This window comes from Helicoverpa armigera, chromosome 6, assembly GCF_030705265.1.
Source record: "Helicoverpa armigera isolate CAAS_96S chromosome 6, ASM3070526v1, whole genome shotgun sequence".
NCBI classification, from domain to species: domain Eukaryota; kingdom Metazoa; phylum Arthropoda; class Insecta; order Lepidoptera; family Noctuidae; genus Helicoverpa; species Helicoverpa armigera.
The window spans coordinates 683192-709933 of record NC_087125.1 but is presented as its reverse complement, the minus strand read 5'-3'; the positions used below and the strand labels follow the sequence as shown (position 1 = coordinate 709933).

The 26742-nt window shown below is 44.4% G+C and overlaps 4 protein-coding genes across 5 annotated transcripts in view; all 4 read right to left on the bottom strand.

Moving 5' to 3' along the window:
* Nucleotides 1-363: 363 nt before the first annotated feature.
* On the bottom strand, nucleotides 364-2476 carry LOC135116610 (uncharacterized). Its single transcript, XM_064035064.1, has 3 exons — nucleotides 2430-2476; nucleotides 1806-2022; nucleotides 364-1605 (listed from the first exon to the last, which is right to left on the bottom strand). The coding sequence occupies exons 1-3, from the start codon at nucleotides 2474-2476 to the stop codon at nucleotides 427-429; spliced, it is 1443 nt and encodes a 480-aa protein (XP_063891134.1). The 3' UTR covers nucleotides 364-426.
* Nucleotides 2477-3851: 1375 nt separating this feature from the next.
* On the bottom strand, nucleotides 3852-15179 carry LOC110383186 (uncharacterized). Its single transcript, XM_064035063.1, has 8 exons — nucleotides 14355-15179; nucleotides 6888-7214; nucleotides 6646-6806; nucleotides 6443-6516; nucleotides 5977-6369; nucleotides 5076-5225; nucleotides 4870-5014; nucleotides 3852-4799 (listed from the first exon to the last, which is right to left on the bottom strand). The coding sequence occupies exons 1-8, from the start codon at nucleotides 14635-14637 to the stop codon at nucleotides 4752-4754; spliced, it is 1581 nt and encodes a 526-aa protein (XP_063891133.1). The 5' UTR covers nucleotides 14638-15179; the 3' UTR covers nucleotides 3852-4751.
* A 207-nt stretch (nucleotides 15180-15386) lies between these two features.
* Nucleotides 15387-22357, bottom strand: LOC110383190 (dynein intermediate chain 3, ciliary). The gene is made up of 7 exons (XM_021343933.3): nucleotides 22029-22357; nucleotides 21797-21944; nucleotides 18771-19556; nucleotides 16889-17067; nucleotides 16681-16813; nucleotides 15927-16031; nucleotides 15387-15835 (listed from the first exon to the last, which is right to left on the bottom strand). Exons 1-7 carry the CDS (start codon nucleotides 22223-22225, stop codon nucleotides 15638-15640), a joined length of 1746 nt encoding a protein of 581 aa, XP_021199608.1. The 5' UTR covers nucleotides 22226-22357; the 3' UTR covers nucleotides 15387-15637.
* Nucleotides 22358-23307: 950 nt separating this feature from the next.
* LOC126053468 (dynein intermediate chain 3, ciliary) overlaps nucleotides 23308-26742 on the bottom strand; it is a 235617-nt gene continuing 232182 nt past the window's right edge. Inside the window, exons 1-5 of one of the 2 annotated variants that reach the window (XM_049852404.2) lie at nucleotides 25675-26005; nucleotides 25450-25597; nucleotides 24618-25358; nucleotides 24146-24457; nucleotides 23308-23835 (exon numbers count right to left, since the gene is read on the bottom strand). In XM_049852404.2, coding sequence (XP_049708361.2) covers nucleotides 23539-23835; nucleotides 24146-24457; nucleotides 24618-25358; nucleotides 25450-25597; nucleotides 25675-25871 — 1695 coding nt within the window. In that variant the 5' untranslated portion in view covers nucleotides 25872-26005 and the 3' untranslated portion in view covers nucleotides 23308-23538. Of the gene's footprint in view, nucleotides 23836-24145; nucleotides 24458-24617; nucleotides 25359-25449; nucleotides 25598-25674; nucleotides 26006-26742 lie in introns of those variants that run through there. The other variant, XM_049852405.2, reaches the window with a different exon arrangement.

The window sequence follows — 26742 nt, the reverse complement described above, 5'->3', positions numbered from 1 at the left end:
ACCCACCGCCCGGGGAGTCGGTGAGGTTATGTGGGGCACTTGCACCCACTAAAAACCTCAGCTTTTGTGCCGTCTTCTGCCTTTTAGAGAGAGGCCACGAGGACCAAAGACGACTTTCGTAACAAACAAACCTAACCTAATAGGCAGTCGCTCCTTGAAAAACAGTGGTAACATAATCAGCTGCATCTGGTAAGACCTGAACAGTGAAGTGGTAGGTACCGCAACCTAGGCTGACCCCAACATACATATTAACAATTATTATTATTTAAAAAGAGAAATCGGGCAAAGCGCTATTATTGCATATTATGACCTTTTCGAAACCCCGCCTTCTGATGCAACCCGGTAATAAAGAAAACATGTATAGTTTTTACTTACTGTGTAAATTTTATTATAAAAAAAATACACACACGACTATGGCTGTATTAGTTACGAGTAGGAAGATATAGTGTTTGCTAGTAATGCGGCGGCGGACGAGTAGTGCTTGGCTCCTGCCTTACCCCGCGAGCCAGCGCAGCGCGGCGCGTGCGGGGCTGCCGGCGGGGAGTCGGGGGCCGCCCTTCCCACCTTCCTGCTACCTGACTCTTGATGGCATTGGGCTGATATTTTTTTCTGAATGCTTTTTATAGATAACCACGAGTCACTATTCTCAGGTTTGGAAGTGAAGTTGGTGCATGATGAGGCCTGTTTTGTCCGAGACGGTGTCGGTAAGACGGGCGAGGGCGCAGGCGCGGGGCAGGCGGCCCCCGGCGCCGCGTGCAGCGACACGCGCACGGCCACGCGCGTGGTGCCCGGCGGCACGCGCAGCTGCAGCTCGCCGCCCGGCGGGGGCGCCTGCTTGCCGGCCGCTCGGGTGCAAACTGCGACCCGCCCGACACCGGCTACCTTTAGCTGTTTCTTTTTATGAAGCATTTCTTTCCAGCCGCTAGAATTAGAGTTTCCAGATTTCTGATTTACCAAAGCGCTCACCGACGTGTGAATGCGTCTTTCAGTTCTAGATTCTGGACGGTGACTACGAAGCCGTTCAACAATGGTGGGGCGGCGACACCGCGGTGGGGGGGAGGCCGGCTTCGGCGGGTCGGTGCACCAGCTCGGGTGTGCAGACCGTGACCCTCCCCCGGTAGAGCTCTTCGGAGTCGCAGGCTTACTCGTGGCTACATGATTAGAACTGCGATCAATCTCGACCATGACACGCGGCAGGTGCGCGCAAGGGTCGAGGTGCGCGTCGCCCTTGATGCGGCAGGCGTCGTCGTGCGCCAGCTGCACGCAGCGCGGCGGCGGCGGCTGGCGGCCGGGCCCGCAGCGGCGCGGCGCGGCGGCGCGGGTGGAGGCGGCGGGCGCGGCGGGCGCGTCGGGCAGCACGGCGTACACGCAGCCGTCGGTGGCGCGCGCACACTCGCGCTCGCCGGAGAGGCGGTAGAGGTCCCGCGGGGGCGCGGCGGGGGGCGCGCGGGCGGCGCGCTCGCTCACCTCGCGCTCGTACTCCGCGCGCTGCGCCCGCTTAGCGAGTTTGAGCCGCTCCGCTACCGGGTCTTGGTCGACTTCGCAATCGGTTGACGTTATCCGAAATGGATCTCTGCTGCTTGTCCGGCTTGAAGTTTTGAGTTTCTGAAAAAATCTTTACGTTAACTTTTTAGCTAAGACAAATAGGGATCGTGTGACGGCAGTCGTAGCACGTAAGTAGTATAATAATATCATCAAAATAGCAAAACATGCAAAGCGGTGTAGGTGCGTCTAGTGGGCCGCGCTCAGTAACTCGAGAGGGTCGATGGCATGAATGAAGCGCAAGTCGGAGAGCAGGTAAGTACCGGGAGTTGGGAGTCGCAGGTGAGCGCGCAGGCGGGCAGGCGCGGCGCGCAGGGCGGGCGGCGCGAGGCTGGCGGCGCGCAGCACGCAGCGGCGCGCGCGCGCGGCGGGCGCGGCGCGCGGCACGACGGCGGCGGCGCGGGCGGCACGGCGGGCAGCGCGGCGGCGGCGCGGCGCCGCACGAGCCGGCGGCGGCCCGCAGCACGCGCGCGAGCGGGACTCGCAGAGCCATGTCGTGTGTGTGTGACGGCGCACTGCCGAATGTGATGGCGGCCCCCTCGTTACCTACTTTACGGAACGAGATGGCCACGGTGAGTACCTACTTGAGATTTAAACGAGTTTGCCGACTACTAAGATGTCTGTGGCAACCCTGTTGACAAGACGTCAACAAAACTTCTCCCAATTAATTAATTTAATTTAAATATAATTTTAGTGTTATTTTATAAATTATAAGATTAATTCGCAATAATAATAAACTCTTATTGCTGGGACGGTAAATTTTTGTGATATACTTTGTGTTTTTATTAACCGACTTCCCAAAAAGGAGGAGGTTCTCAATTCGGCCGGTATGTTTTTTTTTTCTATGTATGTACATCGATTACTCCGAGGTTTATAGACCGATTTACGTGATTCTTTTTTTGTTCAACTCGGAATAGCTACCAGTTTGTCCCATAGTGATCAGGTCAGGATCTGATGATGGAAACCCTGAGAAATCGAGGGCAACCTTCGAAAGTTGTAGGCATACATAGGGTAAAAACTTGACACGCAGGTGTACGCCTAAAAGCACTATTCAACAGTGAAGATTTGGAGCTGACGTGATGATGGAGACCAGAGAGGGCCGAGGGAACTCGACAACTGTATTCAGTACAGTGTAAAATACCTCGTATTTGGACTTATATTCTTTGTATTGATGAGTACTTCCCACTTATATGGATAGTGACAACTATTCGTATCACTAAAAAGCTGTAAATAAAAAACTTTTTTACAAAAAAATTAAACCGACTTCCCAAAACACTAAAAAGCAAAAAAAAAAAAACTAATTTTAGGTGCATCGGCCTAGAAGTCGGTGGCGAAATTAACTTAGTAACATCCATTAGACACCGACTTCTAGGCCGATGCACCTAAAATTAGTTTTTTTTTTTGCTTTTTAGTGTTTTGGGAAGTCGGTTTAATTTTTTTGTAATTACTGTGTAGGTAAATATAACCAAATCTCGACCTGTCAAAGTTCGAAACTTGGTATAACGATCTTTGAAAGTTTTTGAATTAATAAGCATTGTCATCGTGGAATTTTGTAAGTACTATCTTTTTTCAACTTAATTATCTTATAAATCTTCATCAGTGATTACTGGGGAGAATAATTATCATCAAAATAGTGCCTAGAAAATAGTTTCTCACACAAACTTAAACACTTTCATAAACATCTACCTGTGTTATTGTTTTTTCTGTGCAAAATGGAAAGAATAATGACCAGGAAAGCTACTGCACGTTTGGAGGAAGGTAAACTTCAACAAACACTAGTGGAACTTAAGAAATATAACGATTTGTGTGGAGATCTACAGAGGGAACAGGATGACAATGAGAAGGAAGTACTTAATATTTTAAACAATAATAGTAAACTAAAGAGTGAGATAGCAGAACTGCACTGTCAATTAGTAAACATCACAGAAGAACGGGATAAGCTCCAACACATTGTTGACCAGTTTGACCGGTGCAGCGATGAGTTTGACACTCATCAAACACAACGCTGAACTGAAGTGGAATTGCGGCCTGGGAGGATTCGCAGGATGCGCTCGGTGTTTTCTGCGACTTGTCCAAGGCTTTTGATTGCGTGCACCATGATATACTCATCAGGAAACTTCACCACTATGGTATCAAAAATAAGGCTCTTGACCTTCTGACTTCTTATTTGCATAATAGAATTCGGAGGGTGGATGTCAACGGTAAAAGGTCTTCTGGATCTACGGTCACCATGGGGGTTCCACAGGGTTCAATTCTAGGCCCTTTTTTGTTCCTTATTTATATTAATGACCTCGATATCGACCTCTATGATAAATGAATCTAAAAAAAGTTAAAATTCTCAACGCCTAACGTAAGGCAGTTACCAACCAATGTACAACTAAATGGAGTAGAGTTGAAGCCTGTTGAGTCAACGGTATTTCTTTGTTTGACCGTTGATTCCAAACTCCAATGGGGCCCACATATTGTTAAACTGTCAGGAAGGCTTAGTTCAGCCGCCTATGCTATTAAAAAGATCCAACTAATCACCGATGTGGACACAGCCAGAATAGTTTATTTTAGTTACTTTCATAGTTCAATGACGTATGGGATCCTCCTTTGGGGAAACTGTGCGGATGTTGAGACTATATTTATTTTACAGAAAAGAGCTGTTCGAGCCATTTATAACCTGGGTCCAAAGTTTCTCTCAGAGAGAAATTCAAAGAAATAAATATTCTGACTGTTGCCTCTCAATATATTTTTGAAAAAATGTACGTTCGTAAAAACATATCTAACTTTGTTCAAATGTCTGATAGCATAAATACTAGGAATAAACATAATCTTGCTGTACATGCTACCCGCCTCCACAGAGTAAGCAACTCGTTCATGGGTCAATGTATACGCTTTTACAATAAACTTCCCAAAGCGGTTCGTGATTTACATATCAAGAAATTTAAATTTATGTAAATAAAAATTAATTGTTTTCCCCAGTTAAACTTGTTAAACGCGCATCCCACTCCCAAGAAAACTAGGCAAGTAGGTACTTCAAGTAGGTACTCGGATAAAATACAAAACATAAATAACAAACCCCCGACACGAAAACCCAAAATCCTCATTTATTTGCTACAAATTAACTAATTTTGCCATACCCAATGAAAGCAAGTAATGCTGCCATTTGAATGCGGTGAGTGAAGCTGTCTGTCGAGCGGCGGCGACGAGCAGCGGTGACGCAGCTAGCACCCGCGCGCGTCCAGCTGCGGCGTCGCGCGGCTGCGCCACTCCTGCAACACACGCGCGTCAGCGGGGCGGGGGCGGGGGCGGGGTGCAGGGGGGGGAGCGAGCGGCACTCACGTAGAGCTCGTCGCCGGCCAGCACCAGCAGCACTCCGTCGCGCAGCAGCACGCAGCACACGGCCGCCGCGCCGTGCGCCAGCGCGCCGCCCGCGCACGCCGCCGCCGCCACCCAGTGCACGCGGCCCGCGCGCCCGCCCGCCGGCCTGCAACAGCCGCGCTGTAGCTCACGTGGTACACAGCTGTAGCGCCCACGCCCGCACTCACCACGCCACGAGGCCGGCGGCGGCGGCGGGCTGCACGTAGTGGAGGTCGCCGGCGCCGGCACTGCCCGGCACGCGCGCCAGCAGCTGCAGCGCAGGCACGGACACGCACGTCGCGCTGCCGTCGCTGCTCACCGCCCACATACACCGCCCGCTGCCAAATTCACTTTCACCAGGTAATGTGCTTACTGCCATTATTTTACCTTCTAAGGCCTGTAATAGCTAATTCCCACTACCTTTAGTGGGTACTTAAGCATATTTTTGAGAAAATGGGTGACCACCTGACCAGTGTGAAACGTTTCGATTGGCCGTTTCTCCCGTAAATTTTTTGCCTTTTCCAGAATGCTATGTAATAAGTAAGTAATAGGTAATGATTTTGTGTGATTGAAAAGCTGATATAGGTGGACCTGCCTGAATTAAACGACATTTTGGTTTTTTATGCTTACAACAGGATTCGCTAGGTTACTTACCTACCTAGGTGAAGCACGAATGTCATGAATAGGTTTTTAAGTACCTAGATGACGTCATTCAGTAAGTAATACAGGAATGAATTTTTAAATAAGTTTTATAGATAGATACGTATATTTTTATTTTGTAGTGTTTTAGTACAAAAAAGAAAAGTTATTGATATCGAAAGATGTTTATTTTGTAACCGATAAGTAGTACGGTCACAGTCGTCATAGTATGCACGGCGGCAACGCGAAACCGGTTTACTGACGGAGCTCCGCTCGGCGCGCGTAAGAATAGTTGGTATCCATATTTTGCTGATTTTAGGGCAAACAAAAGAATGAACATTTTTCTTTTACTGATGATGCAGACATGTTCTGTTAACGATTCTGGACCACCAGTTTTTTTCATTCCTGTATACCTAAGTGCTTTTGTGTGATGTGTATCGATTTGCTCACCGCTCTTGCAAGGCGAGTCCGACGAGCGGCGCGTGCAGGCGCGCCAGGCGCGCGGGCGGCGTGCAGCCGGCGCGCACGGCCGCCTCGTCCGGCTCCGGCGCGTCCGGCTCCGGCGCGGCGCGGCGCTCGCGCTGCCGCCGCACGCGCTCCGCCAGCCCGCCACCCGCGCTCGCCTGCAGCGGCGGCGGCCGCGGCGCGCGCACCGGCCACGCGCCCAGCCGGCACCCGGCGCCCGCCACCAGCACGCGCGCCCGCGCCTCGTCCGCCGCGCGAGGCGCGATGGCGCGCAGGTAGGCGGCGCGCCCGCCCGCCTCGGCCGCGGGCTCGGCCGCGGGCTCGGCCGCAGGCTCGCCCACCGACAGCGGCTCGGCCGACTGCACCACCAGCGCGTGCCTGCGACAGGCGCCGGGGTGAGTGGCGGCCGATACTAGCGCGGTATACCACACTGGTGTCCAGAACTCCTCACGTTAAATGGGCGCCTTCTTCGTTGAAGATTCTTAGCAGGGGCGAAGTTACACCTGCATATTCAGATTCCGTCTCCTGTATGCGAAAATATATGACTTGATTCTATAGTTTAACGTGGTAGCTAAAAATAATATAGTGAAAAGGGCGACAACGAATAAAGTTCCCTAGAAGAACTGTGTGTCACAGCGACATTGTGTAGAGAACCTGGGTGGCAGCGTTGAGCCAGACTGTAGTGCAGTAGATACCGGCTCCGAGGCGGTGCAGCTCGAACGAGAGAAACGCTTCCCCCGCCGGGTCAGCCCAGCAGCCCGCGGCGCCCGCGCTGCACCGCACGCGGCTGTACACCGCCCCGCAACCGCCATCGTCTGCGGATGAAAATTTTCTTTTTTTTTTCAAAATATTCTTTACGAGTCAGGTGTATCATTTTTATTAGAATCGACGGTGACCGTCAACGTGAAGCACCAACAACTCCCAGTCGGACACGAGGGAGAGCGAGCCGGTCAGCAGCAGGCGGCCCGCAGTGGCCCACTGCGAGCGCGCCACGGTCGCCCAGCCGCGCGCGCGCAGGTCGGCGCGGCCGGCCTCGGCCCAGGCGCCGGCGCGCGCCGCCCACAGCAGCAGCGTCGCGTCGGCGGCCGCCAGCGCCAGCAGCGCGCCGCCTGGCGCCAGCGCCGCGTGCAGCAGCGGCGCGCCGGCGCGGTGCCGCGGCCCCGCGCGCCAGCCCGCGTGCGCGCGGGCACACTCACAAATAACACGTTTTCTACAATAGTGCCCTCTACTAAATATTTAGGAATAACTAAGGATTTATCGTCTTATTGTAAGCTAGATAGTTTAACTAATTGTAAAGTTTTATATAGCTCGTATTATATATGTGAACCATTAGATACTTATTCTAGTTCCGTAACTCCGATCTGCGAATCGGAAATAATTTCAAAGGCCCTAATTTGTGTGCCGAATCAATGTGAAACCAAATTCTTACAAGGTAATTATGAAATTTGGCAAAGATTGAATAATAATAAGTGGATATATGTAATAAACAAACCTTCCAAATTGTTAATTGACTGTCACAATCTAAGTAACACAGAAACAACTATTTCAGGCACAGGTATACTGAGTATCCCGAGACATTGTATAGCATATTATAAAGAGTTAAGGTTAATTCCAAAGGTTACTAAAATTATTAGAATGCAACAAATAAACTCAAACTTTAATTTGATAAACGATTCATGCTGTAATAATGTAACATTCAATAAACTTAAACAAAATATTCCAAAATTGAATTTAAAAAATGTTAATCTTGATTCTGTTATGGCAGAACATACTAAAGCAACAAGCCTTATTATAAAAGGTTTAGACAGAATAACTGAAAAACCACATATAGTTTTATACAGTGAATATTATTGTTATACTACTATTTTAATTAGTATCGTAGTTTTAATCTTAACCCTATACTTATTATATAAGTGTATCAGATCAGGCAAATGTCACCGTATGACAGATAAGAAAAACAAGAAGAATATTGATAAAAATGAGGAACCTTTAGAAATTGCCGACTCTACTGAAATTCCTGCACCTAAAATCCGGACATCATAAACGTAAACTTCACTCTTCAGGTGAAGTTTAGTCTTACCCTCGGGGGCTGTTATACACTGTATGCACTTTAAGCATGTGTGAGAGACCACCCAGCGCGATGTTTGTCATCCCGTGAGACAGCGGGCAGTACTAATTAATAATCCGATCTAACCAGTCGTTCATCCAGTGACTCTCTCATCCAGTGACTCTCTCATCCAGTGACTCTTTCATCCAGTGACTCTCTCATCCAGTGACTCTCTCATCCAGTGACTTTCTCATCCAGTGACTTTATCTTATCCAGTGCATCTCTCATGCAGTGACATTTACCAGTGACGTTTTATGTACTCATTTGTGTTTTACTGCAGAAAATTCTAATATACCTAATATTTGGAAATTGGACCTTTTATTCCAAATCACCTAACTATATAACAGCACGTACTCCTGCCGCCACGACACCCACGCCGCTGCTGGAACCACTAGCGTCCTTAGCATTGCCGTCGAGCGACCAATCGAGAGCGCCACGGATCATGTACCTACCTACTTCAGCTTCGATGAACTTGGCTAATGGACTAAATTGAAATTAATTAAATATTTATATTCATAGAAAATGTCATACTATTTGGTTTAATTTTAAACTAAATTTTGCTCTTATTTCGATTAATGTCTGTCACTTTCTGCAAATGGGTCAGATACAACTTTTATTTTCCTAAGAAAATTATAAACTTTCGTAAGGATTCTAAATACGAGGTTTATTTTAAGCTCACGTTTTCGCAAAAGCAGTCATGTAATTGGAATCAAATTTAATGATAGCTCTTGTAATCAATCAGGACTTTTACGATGGGTGTCATCCCGTAGGACATTTAAGAAAAAATATAGTTTCACCAACAGTTTCACCTGCATCCCGTAGGGACCTCTGCACGAACCCGTATAAAAAGCCAACAGCCTTCCTCGATAAACAAATGGGCTACCTATGTAACACTGAAAGAATTTTTAACTTACTTTTAAAGTTACTTGTATGTAGGTACGAATAGCCATAGTGAGGAATAGCCAGGGGCCCGATTCGCCTAATTTTACTTATAGCCCGGTCAAAATAGACATAAAAGTAGTGGTCAAATAACAAAAATTCCCAGAAAGCTGATTTTTGGTTGAGAGCTAGATTTGATCATTATAAATAAAATACTAAAAGTCCCAATCGATCCCATGTGTGCGTCAAAAGTTATTCGAGGTCAAATGTCAACATTTTTGTGTTTTTTTCTAAAACGCGTACCCAAATCAACAAAAAATTTGTACGTAATTTTTTTTCTTTCATTTTTTTCGGAATTCCGTAAATGTCATCTAGCCTTATTTAAACTTGGCGCGTATGTTACTGGCCTTAAAACCGTGCTGCGCCCTCACACAAACGCAAACATAAAGCATACGCAGCGATTATTCATAAAATTGGATTACTTCTGGAATACCACGACATTACAATGACAAAAAAAGCAGTGCATATTAGCTATTTCCCGTCTACTGTATTATTTACGTATTTTATGTCCTCCTCCTGAACTATGGCACAAATGCAAATCAACACCTTGTATTAGCTTCACTTGTAACTATATATTTATGTATGTAAGAAAATGGTTTGACTTCTTAATTTGACCCTCTTTATGGTCTCGGATTAGGATGAAATTTTGCACACGCTCTGAGTTCTGATGATAAAATCAAAATCAAAATCAAATTGTTTTTATTTCAAATAGGCCTTTGCAGGCTCTTATGAAACGTCAAATTAGTTGCACGGTTCCAAAAAGTTGGTCTCATGGAGAAGAGCCGGCAAGAAACTCCATAGACACTCTTTTAAAAAGTAATATTTTCACAAACATTCTATTACATAACAATAGTAAGCTGATAAAATTATACAATGCAACTGAAAGGTAAACAGTAAATCAATACAATCCAAAGAGAAAAGAAAAAGACGTTTAATTGCCAGGGAAGCCACACATGGAGAGATGAGTTATCGCCATATAATATCTTTATCGTCAACGAAGTCTTGAATTTTATAATAAGCTTTTTTAATGAGGGTGGATTTTACAGTGTTCTTAAATTTTATATCCGTGAGATCGGTTACACACTTAGGCAGCTTGTTGTAAAAACGGACACAGTTCCCTAAAAACGATTTATTCGATTTCGTTAATCTGAATCTCGGAACTACTAGTTTGTGCTTGTTTCTTGTATTAATCGAATGTATATCACTTTTAACAATAAATTGATTTAAGTTTTGCGTACTAACATTATATTTTCTAGAATATAAAGAGAAGGAAGTGTAAGTATTTCAATTTCTTTAAATAATTCTCTCAGTGACTCGCGAGGGCCGAGGCCATAAATTGCACGAACTGCCCTTTTCTGGAGTACAAATATTGAATTTACGTCCGCCGCTGCCCCCCACAATAAAATACCGTAGGACATTATACTATGGAAGTAAGCAAAATACACGAGCCTAGCAGTAGCAACGTCAGTAATCTGTCTTATTTTTCTGACTGCATAAGCTGCGGAACTCAGCCTTTTTGACATTGCTGAGATGTGGGCACCCCATTGCAATTTAGAGTCTATGGTGATGCCCAAGAAGACGGTTTGACTAATAACATCTAACTTATTATCGTCCAGGACGATATTGAGCCCTACTGGTGTTACATTGGGTAAAGAGAATTTAATACATTTGGTTTTAGAAGAATTAAGAAGCAAGTTATTCGCGGCAAACCACTTGCTCAGAATAACCAAGCTATCGTTTACGTTTATGGGACTAGATTCCTTTCTGTTAATTTTGAAGACAAGGGAAGTGTCATCAGCAAATAAAATAATATCAGAGATCTCAGACATCATATACGGGAGATCATTTATATAAGCTAAGAATAAAAAGGGATCTAAAATTGAGCCCTGCGGCACGCCCATTTTTACTAATGACCCAGATGAAGTAGAGCCACTTATGTCCACTACTTGCTGTCTATTTGATAGATAGGACAGGATAATACATAGTATTAGGTAAAAAAAATAAAGTGTCCCTCGACCCATTGTTTTCAACTTTCGGAGCGATTATTTCCGATAATATTAGGTATCTAATGTTATCATAAAACCCCTATTCATTTTTAAATGCCTACCTATTCAATGATAAAGTTGAGAGTACTGTAGCTTAGGTATTACTAAATTAGGATTATACTTAACAACACAGGTACTAATAGATACTATGTGAGTAGGTGTGTGAGTTTTCGTGTAGGTATCTGTTTCTAAATCAGTCCTTTGATCCAGCCGCCTAACAAGAGCCTCATGAGGTGTTGGTCGAGGCTCTTGGCTATTAGATCATCGGCCGTAACGACAATCGGCACAATAACAGGGGGATAAATATAATGACCACCATAAAATGCTTTGATACCCTTAGTTTTGTAACCAAAAATATCTACTTAACACCAGAAAAATAAAGTCTAAAAATATAATAGTACCAGCTATTTTAGTCACGACTCCACTTTAAATTGTATTCGACCACCAAAGAAGACGGATCACAATCCATACAAAATTGCCCCACGTCCTATAACAATGTGACGTATCTCAAAAAATAGATAAAAATGTTTTAAAAAATATGGCATACTCTCTAATTTATTTGTTTTACACCTTCATACGAAAAAAATGCTTTAAAAATTTTTCAGGCGCTGTTATGAACACATCGTTCATAGGACTATTTTATTTAATTATTTTTTTGTTTGATAGGGTATACCTCACAGGTAGTCCCATAATCATCAGGTCAGGATCTGATGATGGAAACCCTGAGAAATCCAGGGCAATTTTTGAAAGTTGTAGGCATGCGCAGGATAAAAACTTGACTATAAGGTGTATGTCTTATAACACTATGCAACAGCGAAGATTTCGAACTGACCTGATGTTGGAGACGAAAGAAGGTCGAGGGAACTCGACAACTGAATATTTAAACTACCTCAGTGAAAGGTGCAGTGAACAAGTGTTCAAAAATGTATTTTTTTTTCTCATTAAACAAAGGGATACGCATAATTCTAAAATAATGCATCGAAATTAGTCGCCTCAAAAAAACTGGTAATCGGCCAGAAATACAATGGCGATAAGTCATACATGAAACATTGATCAATTTTACACAGATTTTTATGAAGCATGGAAGAAAATTCCGTAGCGACTTAAAGCAAAACTGACCGCTTGCACGTTTAGGGATGTCGTGCTGTCACTGAGTTAAAAGGAAATAAACCCGAATATTAGTACTCATTAGTATGCTTAGTTATAGTGTAGGGAATGTTGTTATAGAAAAGTACCATCAATAATATTAATAATTTGCATTTCTTCCTCTGAGCAAATGGAGCGTTATGGTTTATACCACTCGAGATTCGGATAAAGCGAAAAAAATCTTGTCACGGAGGATCACTGAAGATAGTCTTTAGTTTTAATATTTCACAATGCCCTCTTAAATATTTTAAAATAGAAAATAAAGTTCCAATAGCAATCAGAAAAAAGAAATACAGATAGGTAAAATGCGGCGGCAATTTAAGATTCCAACAGTTTCTTTAATTAGTTGACCGCGACTGTATATACTAGCCGTTCCCCGCGGTATTACCCGCGCCCGGTGTATTTTTTGCCGCTCTGGTACATGGTGAGCAGTTGCATCGAAATTTCGTTATTGGTACACTTTACTAAGGTGAATTATGTTGTCCTAGTACTTTTGTGGTTCTGCGGCATTCCGTAAGTTGGTTTTTGTCTAATCACTCCCGTCCCGGGAATCTTACTCGCAATTTTTTTTTTCCTTATTTGCTCACCATTTAGACCTGCCCTGGACAACGACAAACATTTTAAAAACTAAAATCAGTTCAATCGGCCCAGCCGTTCTCGAGTTGCGAGACTAACGAACAGCAATTCATTTTTATATATAAGAAGAAGATATAGATGTAGATAGATAATTTATTTAGGCAAGTAGGTACGTAAATGGTAAAGCTGTGGAAATAATATCTGACAATAAACCATACCAAAGGTTTTTGTAAATCGTTCCTACTTACTAATTTTCACAAGTAGCTACCATATGGGTAATATGGGTTTCACTCAGACAGGGAGTCACTCCAAGTGAGAGAATAAATTCCACTGCGGCTGGTTATAATATTATACTATGGTGGTGTGGACATTTGTTCTACCACAATAACACAAACCCAAAGGGTTGATCCTACTATTAGGTATAAACATGAAAAAGTAAATCAGGTACCGTTACAAAAATACCCGTAAGCTGAAAAAAGGAGGGAAATAGCCCCTGATAAAGAGTCAAAATAAAATAAATTTTTGATTTCCCACAAAATAAAAAAAATATCCATCAACACAGAATTCTTTCTTCAGTAATATCTCAATATTGTAGTAATTATCAAAATGCCCGACATCAATGCTACATTCATATGAACTGATTGCAATGAGGAAAATCAATAAACCCGGCCGAATACGACTCGGACTAGCGCACGAAGGGTTCCATACCATTATTTATGAAACTGACAAAAAAAATCACGTTTGTTGTATGGGAGTGCCCCAAAAAATATTTATTTACCTAATTCTAGTTTTCAGTATTTGTTGTTATAGCGGCAACAAGAATACATCATCTGTGAAAGTTTCAGATCTCTTACTATCACAGTTCATGAGATACAGCCTGGTGACAGACGGCCAGATGGACAGACAGAGGAGCGAAAACAATAGTGTCCCGTTTTGCCCTTTGGGTACGGAACCCCTTGTTTTTCTTTCACACACAAAAGATTAACAAATAGATTTTCATGAAAACTGGCTGTAATAAACTAAATAACTATCTGTCTCTTTTATTATTTAAAAGAAAGTTGTATTAGTTACACTACTTATAACCCAAGAATTGGATTGCTGAACCTTTTAAGATGATAACTGGAGAGGAGAGCACTTTGACCTGGGAGAAGGACGTAGCATAAGTCTTGGTTACCATCCGGCTTCATCCGGCGGGAAGCAGCTATCTCAGTATGTAGCTTCAGTCAGCCGACCAGCCGGTCAGCCGACCTTCAGTTTTACCTATGTAGGCAAAACTGTAAACTGTACAGTTTTACCTTAGTTGAACTAGCAATGTAATTTGTAAACTGCACAATTAAAACTAAAAATAGTTGGCTTTATGTATTGAGGTGTGGGAAGTAGTTCCTAGACAGTAACCTAACTCTTCAGGAAGCAGGTAAATCTGTAGGCAGAACTTAGTTTTCAATATAGCATGCAGTCTATTTTACCTTGATTTACAGAGAGCTTCTCTAGTTATCGAAAAGGTACCGGTGTATTAATATTCAGATGATGCATTTAGTAGAATTAAGAACAGTAGTTCATGTTGTCAATGAAGTCTTTTTGGATGTTAGTTGAATCAAGTTGAGTGTAAACCCACACAGTAATAACACAAGCTTGTGTAAGTAGGGCGCATGCGTGCGTGCGGGTACCGGGCGGCGCGGCGAGCAGGCGGCGCCACAGCGCGGGCGCGGCGGCGGCGCGGCGCCACGCGCGGCACGCGGCTCCCGCCAGCGCCAGCTCGCGCCCCTCCAGCCACGCGAACACCTCGCGCAGCACCACGCCGCACCGCTGTTCCTCGCTTTGCCATACCGACATTCTTAAATAACCATAACCTACAAGCTTTCAGCTCCACATTACTTGCATTGGATGGGATCCCTGTAATATCTTTGTGTAACTATAAATACCTAGGTATTCTTATGCTACATATCTCATATACACAAGACTTGCCGCAGTTAGCTACGTTTTAAAAAATAACTAAATTAAACAAATTCGAAATCAGCTGGTCAATGTAGGCACTCAAATAATACTTACGTTATGATGACATTGACTGCTCATGATCTGTCACTGTCAGTGTTCGAGTCAAAGGATCTCAGTAAAAGTAATAACTGGAAGCTAACCTAGCTACCGACGCATAAAATTAATTGAGATATTTGTGAAAACTGGATTTAGGTTTAAATAATTATTATTATACATATGTTACAGCCTTTTTATCATCCCACTGCTGGGCACAGGCCACCTGTCTCACGGAAAAGGATTAAAGCATTAATGACCACGCTTGCTCAATGCGGGTTTGTGATTTCAGACTATACTTAGTCCTCAAGATGTTTCCCTACACCTTTTTACTAGCCATTGATGTCCAATATATACTTAGATATTTACAAGTGTTTTATAGTTTTTTAAACTACATATCTTTTTAATTGTGAATATGATGTTATCTACAAAAAAACTTTAAAATTGGAGCGACTAAAGATGTATGACACAGAGATATCAGCAATATTTCAATAGCAAAAAATAGCTTTAGTTATTGAATAAAAGTTATCTTATACATTTTACTTTAGGTATAATTTTTGTTCTTAATTAAGTTCATAATATAAAAGTTATAATTATTTTATCAACAAAATAATAGGTGTATATAACTTTAAACACACGAAACGATCCGCGGTATAGTGGATATTAAGTCGACTTATGTATACAGATATAATATAGAGCTTTATAAATTAAATGTACCTACTTACTTCGAAATACCTACTCTAGGCTCAATCTGAACCTATAAGTAAATCGTAGAATGAGGAGTGACGGAGTGGACGTCGCGCGGCTACATGGAGGCGAGCTCCTTCTTAGCGGCCTGCATGAAGTCCGCCGTGGCGTCGGCGAGGTCGCGGTCGCCGACCGTCGCGTCCACGTCGGTGCCGGAGTGCGTGGGGCTCGCCTCCTCCGCCTGGCGCTGCTTGAGGCGGATCTCGCGCAGGCGCGCCTCCAGGATGCGCTCGCGCTTGCTCTCGCGCTCCAGCACCTGCGGTCGACACGACACCGTCACGCGCCCGCCACGCGACCGCCACGCGACCGCCACGCTCGTCGGAAGCGGGACGTACTACTTTACTTACCGCAGTCAATAGAAGTTTGTCGTTTTTGTCAGAGGCAGCCAGAGTCTGCGACAGCTCCAATAAGTATATATTCCCTTTGATACTTCCACACGTTAGTAAGGAGCCCTGTTAGAATATAGGATATTAATAAACGAAGTCCACTGATTGAATTAGTTTCGTTATCGCGCGGGGCACCGATGACACCATGCCGTGTCAGCTGACAGCTGTTGGGGTTCCGTAGTCAGCTAGGAACCACGAACCACTAGGCCACCACGACTGTAAATGTGTCCTTACTTTTGAAATAGGTATAAGTTTAAAAAATAAGAAAATTAAAATCATATGTAGAACTTTACATAAGATTTCTAGGAAAATTATCTCGAACTCGATTCATTTAATAGATTTTGAAAAATTTAACAAAATGTTTCTAAATTAAGATTTTAATTTAACCGTATTTGCAATATTTTAAGTAGCATCTAATTTCCCGAAAGATGTCGCTGTACATCGGGCATACATTGGGCAACTTCGAGCTGTTAACATTTTTGATGTTGATGGGGTCGGGATAGGTATGGGCTAAATTCGGGAAACTACGGAACCCTATACTGAGCGTGGTCCGACAAGCTCTTGGCCAATTTTTTGAGTGTATACATACATGTGTATGTATACATGTCGTGTCAAAATCCGCTAGTGTGAAAACCCGCGTACTGTAGAGGGTACCTATGATTAACGTTATAGAATCATTGCAGAGGCGTGTTACACGACAAGCTGTGGCACTCACAGCTTCGTGCGTGCGCAGCGCCACCAGCGGCTCGTCGCACACTTGCATGGAGAGCACGGGCTCGTGCTGGCGCCGCAGCAGGTCCCACACCGACAGCACGCCGTCGTACTGCGTCAGCATCATCAGCGACAGCCTGCGTCACACGCGCGTGAGTGCAGGCACCGCGTGACGGACGCCGCGCCGCGCCGCGCCGCGCCTCTCGCCGCACCTGGTGGGACTCCACGCGCCGTCCGTCACGCGGTGCCGCAGCGGCGGCGTCCACAGCACGGAGGACTCGCGGCAGTCCTCGCTCCAGATGCGCGCCGTCCAGTCGCCCACCGTCAAGAAATTCTTGAGGAAGCCAGGATTCCGCTCTACACGCCAAACGGGCCCCACGTGTGCCTCGAACTTTCAGTTATTAATGATTAATTTAATTTTGTAGATGAAAGGAAGATATATATTATATAATTAATTATTTCTTACTGTTTCCCGCGGTTTCACTCGTGTCCCGAAGGAACGTCTTCCCGTGCCCAGACAAATAGCCTATGTTACTCGGCAATAATATAGCTTATCAACAGTGAAAGAATTTTTAAAATTGGTTCAATAGTTTTGGAGTTTTCGGCGTACATATAAACAAAAAAATGTTCCCTATTTAATAAAAGATCTTTTTGTAAAGCACTGGTACTCAGCTGAATCTGGTTAGACTGGAAGCCGACTCCAACATGATTGGGAAAAGGCTCGGAGGATGATTTCGATGAAACAAAGATTAAGTTATGGGTGCAAATTACAAACAATTTTTTTAACATATCCGTTTTCTATATCGAGTTTGTAGATTTTTCGTGATGCGCGCAAATCAAACAGATTAAAAGGCAAAAAATCAAAAAAACGTTAGAAATGGGTAATGTTGGTTATCCTTTAAATGCTGGCTTATTATTTTTCAACGTACAAAAAATACCTCTCTACAGATTTATTATATAGATGGATAAACTCAAAAATAACTAGATGGATTTAAAAAATATTTCCCTGTTGGATTGGAAAGTAGTACTTAATAGTTACTTCGTTATCTAAATATATAAAACTCAAAGGTGACTGACTGACTGACTGACATAGTGATCTATCAACGCACAGCTGAAACCACTGGACGGATCGGGCTGAAATTTGGCATGCAGGTAGATGTTATGACGTAGGCATCCGCTAAGAAAGGATTTTGATCAATTCTACCCCCAAGGCGATAAAATAGGGGATGAAAGTTTGTATGAAACTTTGTCAATTTTAAACCGATCGGACTGAGACTTTGCATGCATAAAGCTACTATGGCGTAGGCAACCCTTAAGAAAGGATTTTCATAAATTCCATCCCTAAGGGGATAAAATAGGGGATGAAAGTTTGTATACATCTTCTTAGATTTTATGAAGAAGTCCTGATGACGAATCAGAATTTTATGATAACGTTCGCTTAAATACGATTTTGATTAATTCAACCCCCATTCAACCCCCACGGAAGATAAAATAAAGGATGATGAAGGATGTAAAATGTATTAGTTTGAACCTATCAGTACGTAATGGAACGAACAAAATAATGTTTAGTTCTAATCTAAATATATAAAACTCAAAGGTGACTGACTGACTGACTGACTGACTGACTGACATACATATAAATAGACACACATCGTCGACACCACTTTGATTGATCAACCCGTGCTGCTGCTAAGTAGTTATCCTAATTATACTGTTATGTAAAAGAATACACCTACGGCATAAGTAGTATTTTGACAATTCCAAATTGCCCACGCAGACGAAGTCGCGGGCAACAGCTAGTTTTTCATAAAAGGCAGAAATACTGTGACGTGACGTCACGAGTACCTACGTCAGGGTTGTGGACACCCACAGAGCCCTTGCGGTAAATCCGGCACTGTGGTAAATAGGATAGACCCAACTATGGCCACGGGTGTGCGGCTACGCCTAGTTGTAGCCTAAGCTTAGAGGATACAACGAAGTTTAGAGCCGCTTGTAGCCAGCTACACCAAGCGTTAGCCCCACTTCGGGGCTTTAGCCGAAACATATACAATGTATGTGTATTATACATACTACTTATAAAAAAATTGTGCATACCTTCGCTGGTAACTTATCCAATGCAGTTTTACCCTTTCTATTACCGTTAATCACATAGCCATTTTCTGTTCCGACCATGAAACGCGTCGGTATAGTCTGTTCAAACTCCATGACACTGATACCGTTGGACTTGGCCATGCTCTGCACGTCATTCTGCGTCTTGACCACGTCTATGATCATCTCGTCGGTGGGCTCGTCGATCTTGCGCATGTCCCACCACTTGACGACGCCGTCGGGCGAGCCGGAGAAGAACTCCATGCCGGTCTTGGCGTTGATGAAGAGCACGTTGCGCACGTAGTCGCGGTGCGCCACGTGCGGCGGACTGGCCGCGATGGGCTTCTTGGCCTTCTCGCGCACGTCCCACGCCGCCACGCCGCCGTCCATGAGCCCGCCCGCCAGCACGTTCACGTCCTTCGGGTTGTACTGCAGGTCCAGCAGCGGACACGGCGGCGTGATGGTCGTCTCGGGCATGTTGGAGTTCTCTACGTCCCAAATGTATGCGAACAGTGGAGAGGTCGTTTCACGGTTGAAGTCCACGTCGACGTAGGAGGCAGCGAAGCGCGCGCCGCCGTCGGGGAGCCAGCACAGCGAGCTGACGGGCCGGCACGGGCTGCTGACGGCCACCGTGCGGCCCGTCTCGTCCACGGCGGTGGCGCCGGCGCCGTCCCGGTATACGTTCACCGTGCGGCAGCTGTTGTGCTCTACCGCAGGCATGTTTGCTAGCTCGGTGTAATAGGTCTGGTACATATCTATAGCGTTATTTTGCAATACAAGGCGTTCCAGTCCCTGTAAGATGACAAACCCGGAGCTGTTAGATCGAGAGCCAACTTCTGCCAGACCTACGGTATTCTATAAAGGCTGAAAGTTTTTGTGTGCATCTACCTTATAGTGGGTATGAACGATAGACTACTGCAAAGTTTGACTGAAGGTAGTTTTGAAAATATAAAAAAAATACTTTACCTAACTCCGTCGAATCCTCCATTATTAAGACTATATCGATACGGGAGATACGATCGATACGATTCATCTCATACGGGAGAAAAATATAAGTTAACCTTTAAACATACTTCGTTGTAGAACATCATGATCTACAACGAAGATGTCTTGTCCCCTGTACGAAATAAACTGTCACATAATAAGTGCCCATATTGGTATAATTTTTAATATAAAGTGGGATACGATTGTCAAAAAATAATATTGAGTTATGTATTTTTATTTTTAAACGGTTTTATTTAGCTCACCCTGTTTGTTTTATTTATTCTTGGGTCAAATTTAGTAATTCAAATTTCACCCTCTTCCTGTCAACCGATTAATCTGAAATTTTGTATACACCTTTAATTCCGATGACAATACAATATAGTAATATCAATAACATTGTAAATCCAATATGGCCGCCGGCACAAAATGGCGGATAACGTAGATTTTATCAATCCCATCAATATGGGTATCAAATGAAAGGGCTCAACAAGCAGAATACAATATACTATAAAAAATTGAAATCCAAGATGGCGGCCGCTACAAAATGGCGGATAACGTAGGTTTTATCAATCCCATCAATATGGGTATCAAATGAAAGTTCTCAACCAGTAGAATACAATGTACTATATAAAATTAAAATCCAAGATGGCGGCCTCTACAAAATGGCGGATAACTTAGGTTTTATAAATCCCATCAACATGGGTATCAAATGAAAGGTCTCAACAAGTAGAATACAATAATACTATGCAAAATTGAAATCTAAGATGGCGGATAACGTAGGTTTTATCAATCCCATCAATATGGGTATCAAATGAAAGGGCTCAACAAGCAGAATACAATATACTATAGAAAATTGAAATCCAAGATGGCGGCCGCTACAAAATGGCGGATAACGTAGGTTCATTTGATACCCATGTTGATGGGTCTCAACAAGTAGAATACAATTTACTATGCAAAATTGAAATCTAAGATGGCCGCCGCTACCAAATGGCTGATAACAATTTTTTATCAATCCCACCAATATGGGTATCAAATGAAAGGGCTTCACAAGTAGAAAACTGTCAGTAACTCCAGCGGGGCCTAACAGGGCCAAGGCCTGCCTGGGCTGCGAGATTGTTCGAAAGAGTTACCGCGGCCCTGGTACATAAAAGGCCTACGACGGAACAAAACGGTTCTTATTCAAGAGTCTGGCACTCCTCACCGCTGCTGACCCACAGCAGGAGAGGTCATGTGATGATTTTGGGGTCGTTAAAAAAAAAAGTACATATCTGGAAGGGCTATGTATTGAGGAATTAGATTGTAATAAATTGTCAGGTAAGAGACCGTGTAATAATGATGCACTAAATGAATTAGATAGAATGAGGAATATTCGGTAGGCATTTTCATTAAATACTAAAACTAGAAAATAAAAATCGGTAAAACTTTTAAAGTTAAACGGTTTTATCTTATGTGCACTGAAAACTAGAAAATAAAAATAGTTACTTACCTGTCAACCTACGTAGGTGGTCCCGGTCATATTAGACTAAAATAAAAACGTGGGGCCCCTGTGAAATCCTACCTATGGCAAAGCATATCTTTATACTTTGGTAGATCATGAGCTACGGCTGATTATTGATTGTCAAAATCTCCAGTTACGATTATAGTAAGTCGATGCAATTCACACCTATTACACCTCTAGAAGAGAGTACTACAGCAATAGTTAATGGGCCCCACGTTTTTATTTTAGTCCAATATGACCGGGACCACCTACGTAGGTTGACAGGTAAGTAACTATTTTTTTATTTTCTAGTTTTCAGTGCACATAAGATAAAACCGTTTAACTTAAAAGTTTTTTTACCGATTTTTTATTCAAACTCATTTTCAAAACCACCTTTAGTCAAACTTCGTAGTAGTCCATCTTTCGGTCAGTGGGTCGTCTTAGGGGCGCACTTCATCTTTCATACCCACTGTGGTAGTCGCACACATATACCTAACGTAGCAAGGTGTGGCGTTCGCTGGCTCGTGGGCTATGCAGAGCGAGTAGCGTAGTAGAGAAGGGTTGCACTCACCGGGGACAGCGCCATGATGCAGTGGATGTAGGCGTCGTCCTTCTCGATCTTGCGGCGGTAGCGCTGCGTGGCCTCGGGGTCGTTCACGTTCACGTCCTTGGGCCAGCCGCCCTCGGCGTGGTTGGCGCCGCTGTTGGAGTAGTCGGCGCTGCAACAGGCGCGGGCGTGAGAGCGAGCGGTCGCGCGGAGGGGCGCTTCGCTCGCTCGTTCGCTCGCTCGCTCGCTCGCCTACCGGATGGTGTTGATCTCGCACTGCGAGAAGTTGGGCGTGTGCTGCGTGATGGTGTGCACGGGGTTGCGCAGGATGTAGTGCTTGTGCTCGCTGGGGTTCACGCTGATGCTGTCGCACATGTCCGTTCTTTGTTCGCAGAACATTATCTGACGTCCGAACTGGCTGCGTAATTTGCTATACGCATATGTTAAATCCATTTTAAGTTATATATCTATTTCAAATACTACTTTATTTATGTAAATAAAAAAAAATACTATAGGTATATATTATTTATGCAAGTACAAAATTAATATTGCAATAATTGCCAGATTGAGTGACATTCATTTATGTTTAGAATATAGGTAACGAATACTTCCCCCTATTAAAAAAATATCTCAGCGTTTAATTGCTTTGCTTTTGCCTTTATGTATAATATGCCTGTATGGCTTTATGTATCCTGAAAGGTTCGAAACTACCGAACCCCTTTTGAACAATACTTTCCCTGTTGGGAAGCTACATTATTTGCAGGTATCCCGGCTGCCATATTTATTGTCCATATTTTATCCTAGTATGCGAAGAAGTTTCCTGGGATGTAGGTGAAATCCGAGAAACGGCTAGTTTGTCATAAAATAAGAACACAGTTGAAGCAACAGTATAGGTACTGATTGCTTTAAAAGATTATACGAAGATGCTTTTGGTCCAGCAGGTCGTATGTCCTCAGAGTGAAGGCGTATGTAAGTATAGTCGTCTGACCAGCCTGTCCTAGATGTAGTCTGGAGCCGATTATTTTGGATCTCACGAGATGGCTATAACTATCACTTGATACAAAATTTATAACTAACTTCTTAAAATGATCTTCTAACAAAAATATCTGTTTTCCTTATCAAGGTACATTGATAAAATTTATAACATTAACGTATCCATATGTAAATAGAGAACTTAGTTGATTTTTATTTTTGGCTACTCAAATTATTTTAAAGTTATCTTATAATAAAATAAATTGCTATTCGTTAGTCTGACGAACATGGCTGCACTGATTTTGGTTTTAAAATGTTTGTAGAGGTCCAGGGCGGGCAGGTGCAGACAGTTCGCGGGATCAGCTAGTTACTTTATATTATGTTGCGAACGTTACGAACTCCCCGTCACGAGACTTCTATTTATTACGTACCTATATGTATTGTTTTGGTTGCTGTCAGCGTCTTAAACTGTGTTTATAAATATAAAAAATAATAAAAAGCATGAAAAATATGGAGATAGCGATGAGTGAAATGCTATGATTGTTTCCAATAAGACAATAGAATAAGTAGAAGTTATATATTAAGGATAAAAAAGTAAAACTATGTATATTGCATATAATTACATTGGGGTAATACATTACAGGCATTCGAATGTATGTAATTGTTTACAAAAACTTGTATACCTCTACAAATTAAAAACTCATATAAAAATGAAACGATATACCGTAATAAGAATAATAAGCTTAGTATCGAGGCGGCGGGCAGGCGACGGGCAGGCGGCGGGCAGGCGGCGGCTAGAGCGCGGCGTGCTCCTTCTTGACCTGCGCGAAGTAGTCGGCGGCGAGGTGGTGCAGGTCCTCGGGCGGCGCGTCCAGCGAGGCGAGCGAGGGCGCCGGGCTCGCCTCCTCCGCCTGGCGCTGCTTGAGGCGGATCTCGCGCAGGCGCGCCTCCAGGATGCGCTCGCGCCTGCTCTCGCGGTCCAGCAGCGCCGTGAGGTGCAGGCGGTCGTGCGGCTCGGCCTCCACCAGGTTGCGCGACAGCTCCAGCAGGAACACGCTGCCCGCGCTGCTGCCCGACGCCACCAGCGCGCCCTGCATGCAAGCACGCCGTCTCTGTACTCCCTTGTACTACGCACTTACCTATACTACTCTTAATTACATTTCAAAATAAAATGTGCCTAAAAATCTATGTTTAAAACAATAATCACTATTAGTTGTTCAGTTGAAACCTAATTTTAAGCAGTAGGTATAAGTATTTTTTTTAGATGTAATTGTGTAAAAAGTCGTATCAAGATTGATTACGTTAAGTGCTTCCTCTAACTGCAAAAAAGGTGCTGTCACCTTATATTTACTGTGAAACTATATGATTTACTAAAAACAGAAAAGTGTGTGAAACACTCACAGCATCGTGCGGGCGCACGTAGACTAAGGCTTCGTCGCAGACCTGCATGTTGAGCACGGGCTCGTGCTGGCGCCGCAGCAGGTCCCACATGCACAGCACGCCGCTCCACTTGCACAGCATGAGCAGCGAGGGTCGCGTGGGGCTCCAGGCGCCGTCCGTGATGCAGCAGCGGTCCTGCTGCGTCCACATGATGGCGGACTCGCGGCAGTCCTCGCTCCACACGCGCGCCGTGTAGTCGCCCACCGTCAGGAAGTTCTTCGGGTAGCTGGGGTTGCGCTCCACGCGCCTCACCACCCCCACGTGCGCCTCGAACTGGAAAACATTTATGTGTGCCCCCAAACATAACCGACCTCTGATTATTTGCAGATGCAACTACTGTGTGCAAATAAGGTCTTACAAATGTCGTTTTTAGTAATGGGTAGAACTATGGGTATAATTAAAATTCGGTGTTTTAAATCTAGTTGCTACATACTTTGCCAGGGAGTTTCTCCGGTAAAGTCTTGCCTTTACGATTGCCGGTGATGACCAATCCGTCCTCGGTACCCAACATGTATCTCGTAGGTATCGTACTCTCGAACTCGAGCGCGCTGACGCCCTTGGCGTTGGAAAGCGATTGGGACTCGTTGAGCTTCACCAGATCTAAAATGATTTCGTCGGTGGGTTCGTTGAAGTTGCGGATGTCCCACCACTTGACGGCGCCGTCGGTGCCGCCAGAGAAGAACTCCATGCCGGACTTGGCGTTGATGAAGAGCACGCTGCGCACGGCGTCCCGGTGCGCCACGTGCGGCGGACACAGCAGCGCCGGCGCGAGCGGGGTCCGCGTGTCCCACGCCGCCACCTGGCCGTTCATGAGCGCGCCTGCCAGCACCGCGCCTTCCTTCGGGTTGTACTGCAGGTCCAGCAAGGGGCATGGTGGCTTGATCTCCATCTCGGGCTTGATCGGGTTCTCCACGTCCCATATGTAAGCTTCGACGGATGACCGCGCGTTTTGGTCCATGTCTACGTTGACGTATGATACCGCGAGCTTCTGCCCACCCTCGGGATGCCAACAGATAGAGCTGACGGGCCGGCGGTCACCGCTTGACGGGTTATCGCGGAAGATATTTACAGTCCGGCAGTCCATTTGCTCCAGTTTCGGTAGTTCATCAAACTCTGAGTAATACGTTTGATACATATCGATTGCGTTGTTTTGAAAGATATAGTGTTCTAGGCCCTAGAAAATAAATAAATAATCAGTAATTTCTCCACCATCGCGGTACAAACAGTACGTGGTGTCGAAGGGGTTCGAAGGGGTTTAGGCACACCGGAGTCAGATTGGCGATGCAGCGAACGTAGCCGTCGTCCTTCTCGAGCTTGCGGCGATACCTCTGCGTGGCCTCGGGGTCGTTGATGTTGATGTCCCGCGGCCAGCCGCCCTCCGCGTGGTTGGCGCCGCTGCAGCTGTACTCGGCCCTGCGGACAGAGCGCGTGGTGAGCGCGCGTGTTGCTGGCGGGGCTGGCGTGGGTGGCGGGGCTGGCGGGGCACGCACCGCTCGGTGTTGACGAGGCAGTGCGAGTAGCGCGGCGCGTGCTGCGTCAGCCGGTGCACGGGGTTGCGCAGCACGTACTGACGAGCCTCGACCGCGTCGGGCCGCACGCTGTCGCACATCTCGGTGGGTTGCTCGCAGAACATGATCTGCCGACCCATTGCTGCCCGCTTCACCGAGTAAACATAATTCAAATCCATATTTTTATCTACTTATTACTCTTTTATATAAGTATCAAAATAATATCTATGTATAAAAACTAAAAGAAATATCAAAGAGCAACACAACTCATATAAACTGGAACCTGAAAATGAAACATTGACAGTTCTGCTGTCGTGCTGTCAGCTTGTTACAAAAGTACGCGTACACCCGGAAGGGGTTTAAATGGCAAAGTAAAAAGGGTAAGTGATTTAATATTTACCGCAAATCATCATTATCATCAGTAAAATCATAAAGTAAAGCAACAATTTGATCTAGATTTACGCCTAATGTTAATTGACCGCGGCTTGGCAGGTTTTGATAACTTAGGGAACAGAATAAATCTTAGATATTACATACGTACATATTAAGATATATGGAAGAGGAATTATATCTAATCTAGGTAAATTAGTTTTGTGACTTTTTTATATAATTTCAGAAGTAATATACCATATGTAGGAAAAAAAAATTAACAAATTAATAGTATTGTAACTTACTTTCTCAACACAGAGTGTTTAAATGAGTGAAGGTACCTCGGTAAACTAAATTTTAATTTGGAGTTCCATTATCTATTTAAGTATGAAAATGAAGAAAGGAAATCCGTTGTTTATATGTGTGATGGTGTCCAAGGGCGATCTCGGCCACGACGGCTGGTAGTGCAAAAGCATTTGCATGCCAATGCCAAATGAGTATAGAAGCTCCTTCGACGATCTATCCCACGCATTGTCGTCGAAGGAATAGGAATAGAAAAGAACCGGAAATAACTTTATATAGACTTTAAAAAGAAATAGTTATCTTACAGCATAAGTTTTCTCTCATAATATAGCCCGATGGATCGGCAATCCTACACGACCGTAGAGAGTTCTGCGTAGG